Raw genomic sequence first — 6000 nt, forward strand, 5'->3', positions numbered from 1 at the left:
ACATCGTGGTGAACGCACATTGGAAGCGTGTATACGTCATCGCCATACTGACGTATCACCCGGCTTGATGGTATGGGGTGCCATTGGTTACACGTCTCGGTCACCGCATTGACAGCACTTTGAACAGTGGACGTTACATTTCAGATGTGTTACGACCCGTGGCTCTAATCTTCATTCCATCCCTGCGAAACCCTACATTTCAGCAGGATAATGCACGACCGCATGTTACAGTTCCTGTACGGGCCTTTCTGGATACAGAAAATGTTCGACTGCTGCCCTGGCCAGCACATTCTCCAGATCTCTCACCAATTGAAAACGCCTGGTCAATGGTGGCCGAGCAACTGGCTCGTCACAATATGCCATTCACTACTCTTGATGAACTGTGGTATCGTGTTGAAGCTACATGGGCAGCTGTACCTGTACATGCCATCCAAGCTCTGTTTAACTCAATGCCCAGGCGTATCAAGGTCGTTATTACGGCCAGAGGTGGGTGTTCCGGGTACTGATTTCTCAGGATCTATGCACCCAAATTGCGTGAAAATGTAATCACATGTCAGTTCTAGTGTCCAATGAATACCCGTTTATCATCTGCATTTCTTCTTGGTGTAGCAATTTTAATGGCCAATAGTGTATAACCAACAGTTACGAGCGTGTAGTGTACAAACACTGCTGGTAAGTTGGTTCAGTTACGCACACTGGGAGGACTATAGGTCCCATAACATTATTGCCAACCATTCCAGGTTAAACATTCAGGAAGACGTTTGTTGGTGAGATCATACAGAAATCGTATGCGAGTGCTCATAACCTCATGCACGACTATTACGACTGTTAATACGTCTGACAAGCATATATCACGACTCATTTGTTAATAACGCCTATGTATGAAATGCAGTGCACTGCACGAACTCCGTATCCTTACTATACCCTCAAACACGATTGCTTGACTTTTGCAGATAGCACGTGCCACAGCGCGTGTAGTGGTTTCAAGTTTATTACTATACATTCCTATGACGACCTCTTCAAAATTCGATGTTCTCGCATCACGTCTTCCCCCTACAACAAGGTCAGGACAAAGAGTCCCTGTTTATCCAAAGTGGTGGCAAGATGAGCAAACGCACTGTGATGCAGATATCTCGAGTCAGGAAAATGATATTAGTAAATGCAGTTTTCCATTGCCTCTCTCTACTCACAGTAGAACAATCATGTTAGTGAGTGAAAAAACTTGCTGTCCTTGTTAGTTAGGAGCCTCACACGCAAGTAACTACTGACACAGCACGCTGAAGGCTCAGATGAAGACCAGTTACGAGGGACGTTCAACAAGTAATGCAATACATTTTTCCTTCGCCAGTTCCGTTTGAAAAAAATTCAGAATTGGTTGTGGGACATCGTAGAATATTCTCGCTTCAGCACCTACAGTTTCATGAAGTTCGATAGGTGGCGGACCTGTAGGTAGCCTTTAAAATGGCTTCTGAACCGGAGGTGCGTTCCTAACACTTTTTTTTCTTTTGGTGGAAAACCAGACCATCGCAGATTTTCATAGGCGCTTGCAGAATGTCTACAGTGAACAAAAGCACGTTGAGTAGTTGGGCGAGGCATATGTCAACATCGCAACAGTGTCGCGCAAATCTGTCCCATCTCCGGCGTGCCGGCCGGTAGTACTCAGCTTAACTCCCGCAGTGTTGGAACGTGCGGTTACTCTCATTCGAGATGACTGACGGGTCACAATCGAATACCTTGCAGCTCAGCTGGACATGTCTGTTGGTAGCGCTGACATACTTGTCTACCAGCTGGGATGCTCAAAGATGTGTATGCGCTGAATTCCTCGTCACCTAACAGAAGACCATAAAGAGCAACGAAGAACCATCTGTGCGGAAGTGCTTGCGCGATACGAGGTTGACCGTGAAGATTTTTCATCGAATATCGTCACAGGCGTTGAAACATGGGTTCGTCACTTCGAACCAGAAACAAAACTGCAAACCATCCCCTCCAAAAAAGGAGCTCAAAGCCCCGCCTTCAACCGGTAAAGTCATTGCCATGATCCTCTGGGACACTGAATGGCTTATTCCGTTTGATGTCCTCCCTCACGGTGCAACGATCAACTCACAAGTTTATTGTGTTACTCTTAGGAAATTGTAGAAACGACTTCAGTGTGTTCGTTACCACAAAAATCCAAACGAACTTCTCGTTCTCCATGACAACGGAAGGCTGCACGCAAGTCTGCGTACCCGAGACGATCCTACAAAATTTCACTCGGCTGTTCTTTCTCATCCACCCAACAGGCCAGATCTCATACCTTCCGCCCTCCATCTGTTTGGCCCAATGAAGGACGCAGTCTGCGGAAACCAGTATTTGAATGATGGGGAGATTATTGATGCAGCAAGATGTTGGCTCCAACGACAACACGTAGAATGGTACGATACGAGCGTACAGGCCCTCACGGTAAAGATTATATTGAAAGTTAGGGTTTTGTAGCCAAAAAAGTGGAAAATAATAAGGTGTAGTGGAATCTTGAATAAAATCAGCCAGCTCTCAGAAAAAATGTTTTGCATTTAGTTATTGAAGGCCCCTTGTATATGTGCGTATGTTTAACGGAATTTAATACTATTACTCGCAAAAAAAGCTGTTTCTGTTCCTTAAGAGATGCTGGAAGGGGCTATGGGGTCATGGGGTCCTACACTGTTCCTTCAATACAGACCTCAGTGGGTCGATAGTGTTAAAATCTGGCGATTGTACTGCGCACGGAGGACGTGTTATACAGCTTCACATCAATAAACCAATCTTGGAAATGTGTGGCCTTGCGACTCAGGAAATAATGACCTTGTAGGATACAAGTCCTACCCTTGTAAATCAACATGATCACCTATAAACGTTTCACGGACAATATCAGTTTCTTTGCCTTTCAGTATGACCAGAAGAACCAATGTAATCACGATATGACTGTCCAAACCATTGCAGAAACTAAACCGTGTTTCACAGTTGGATGAGGAACATTTTGCATGCTTTTCTCGAAAAGAAAACACGTTGTGCTGAAGATTTCCATTACACGAACGAGGTCACCTAAATTTTTTTAGAGACCAGACCACTTATGTTTCCATTGATAGCGATCGTAAGAATACATTTCCACTGAGCATGACCGTAAGAGCTACTGAGTAACATGGTAAGTTTTCTCATTTTACTACAGAACTTTTACGATATTTTACATTCAGAAGAACACACATCTCGCTGTACGGAGCAGAAACGTAGGAATACATACATATTTCCTATGCAATTTATTTCAAGATTTGTGCTGACTACGCCATTGAAATACCTTTTTTTTTCCTTTTGTTTCGTTTACAATAAGTTTGTCACTGGCAACTCTGCTACGAAAGTTTCATATTACAGCTCTCAATACTCTATGTTCGTTGACACTAGTACATATTGTCACCAGTGACTTCAGTTGCAGTGTTCTCCTTATTTTCAAGAAGCGAAAACCCTTTCTCATAATATGCCATCACTATCAGTAATTCAAATATTCGTGCGCCCGAGGTTCTTTGCCGCATTTAATAGTACTTTGCATTTAGTAACTAATAACTGAAACCAAAAACGCGAACTAATGTTAAGAGATTCTCAAGAGCATAAGGGTAGCTTTCCTGCTCAGTATCAAACAAAAATACAAGCAGAGACATAATACTTTAAGACGTGTTTAATGTTAATTGCCGTTGGTGAATTGGACCATCAGCTGTAAAGTTAGCCGCTTACCTCAGAGGCACAGGGGTAAGTATTGCGGGCACTGCGAGGTCAGAGGGTGTGAGAGGGGAGATGTTTCATCTTTTGTTTTCCATACTAGGAGGCCTACGGCAAATCTTTCGCGCCCTTATCAGAGTTACTGGGCTCATAAGGAACTAATTAATGTAGGTTATCGGTTGCTAATGCCAACGGCCTTGCCGCAGTGGTAACACCGGTTCCCGTCGGATGACCATCCGGTCTGCCGAGCGCTGTTGGCAAGCGGGGTGCACTCAGTCCTCGTGAGGCAAACTGAGGAGCTACTTGACTGAGAAGTCGCGACTCCGGTCTGACATACCGCCGTGAGAGCGGTGTGCTGCCCACATGCCCCTGCAAATCCGCATCCAGTGACGCCTGTGGGCTGAGAATGACACGGCAGCCGGTCGGTACCGTTGGACCTTCATGGCCTGTTCGGACAAAGATCAGCACATATGCGGCGCGAGGTGCCGCAACACAATGTTAGAATTGGCTCTAAGGCAAAAAATTTGGTCATTACAGCTTTAGATACTCTTATTACACTGAAGATTGTTGGCAGTTGACACTGACAACTTATCCTCAGTGAAACGCTGTGACACAACATTAAATCAACATAAAACCATTCATGGAGTTAGGATATCTAGGGCATCAGATAAGATTATTGGTAACTTGTTTTATGCGCGCAAGAGTGGTACTTGGGTTATTCATGCGACAGGCCTGAAGATGATGTGACTGGAACGTCGATACTAATAACGAAATATCAAAATAATGGCTGTTGGTACAGTATTGTTATACGTCATCCATCTGCCGCTGTCCCACGGCCCTGACTCCAAATGGAGCTACATTTAAAAAACCACAACTATCACTGGCGGGTCAGATTATACTCAGAATTATAGTGCTAGCAGAAACAACAGACCACACCCTCTCAGCTTAAGGTTTGAAATGAAGTAAGAGATGACGTTTTCTGCATTCGAAGAGGAACAATGCTGCAACAATCCATAATCTGACCCTCAGCATCACCCGACTTAATTCGACTACATTCCATTATCCTTGTTTTGCTTTTGTTGATGTTCATCTTATATCCTCCTTTCAAGACACTATTCATTCCGTTCAACTGCTCTTCCAAGTCCTTTGCTGTCTCTGACAGAATTACAATGTCATCGGAAAACCTCAAAGTTTTTATTTCTTCTCCATGGATTTTAATACCTACTCCGAATTTTTCTTTTGTTTCCTTTACTGCTTGCTCAATATACAGATTGAATAACATCGGGGAGAGGCTACAACCCTGTCTCACTCCCTTCCCAACCACTGCTTCCCTTTCATGCCCCTCGACTCTTATAACTGCCATCTGGTTTCTGTACAAAATGTAAATAGCCTTTCTCTCCCTGTATTTTACTCCTGCCATCGTCAGAATTTGAAAGAGAGTATTCCAGTCAACATTGCCAAAAGCTTTCTCTAAGTCTACAAATGCTAGAAACGTAATTATTAAACATAAATTAAACGTAATGACTATCCGTCGTATAGGTATCCATGGATGTGATCAGAAACCATTTCACGCAGTATTACTTCAGCCCAGACACATCAGATTATTACTGCGTTTCCGTTAGAGATCAGAAGCTCCACCGTACAATCCGTGTCCGTCATCGGACGACGTGGCAGCGGCGGAGCGCGCAGCAATTGGCAGTCCTGGCTCGGCGTGTGGCAGCCCTGCTGGAGCAGTGGCGCCACTCGACGCCGCCATTGTTCCGCGCCGCTATCGACGCCGACTCATTACGCGCGCCGAGACACGCGCCGCCGCGCTCAAAACCGGCCCACGCTGCAAAGTGTGAGCCTCTCCTCACCATGACCTGCTCTGCCACTAGCCCACGCGGCTTCTTTAACCCTAGCAACCCCATGCCATTTTCTACAACGCGCATTACCAAGGGACGATAGCTTATGCCCATCCTAAAAAAAGATTAAGAAGCAAAATTCATAAATTGTTGTTAACTTGTATTAACTTTTTAAAGAGCTTCTGATGTGTTATAGACGAATTCAGGAATGATGGCGCCTCCCGCAGGTCGAGGCAGGGAAGGGGTTTGTATTGTAGACGGTTGCATACGACAGTTGCGGTAGGCGCGTACACGTGTTTTTCGCTTGAAGAAACAGTACATCCTGGAAATTACATCTCTCGTTTGCTGAGATAAAATTTGTCGCTTACGACCACCATCACGGATGACAATTCGAAACAAACGTCAGAAAATAATTTTCTACGATCATGTTAAA

At 44.6% G+C, this 6000-nt stretch overlaps 1 protein-coding gene across 1 annotated transcript in view; it reads left to right on the top strand.

Moving 5' to 3' along the window:
* LOC126260444 (uncharacterized) overlaps window positions 1-5567 on the top strand; it is a 50315-nt gene extending 44748 nt beyond the window's left edge. The window contains exon 2 of the mRNA XM_049957773.1: window positions 5346-5567. Within this exon, the coding sequence (XP_049813730.1) occupies window positions 5346-5567 (222 nt within the window). The remainder of the gene's footprint in view (window positions 1-5345) is intronic.
* Window positions 5568-6000: the final 433 nt, after the last annotated feature.

The sequence above is a fragment of the Schistocerca nitens genome, chromosome 5 (assembly GCF_023898315.1).
Source record: "Schistocerca nitens isolate TAMUIC-IGC-003100 chromosome 5, iqSchNite1.1, whole genome shotgun sequence".
NCBI lineage: Eukaryota > Metazoa > Arthropoda > Insecta > Orthoptera > Acrididae > Schistocerca > Schistocerca nitens.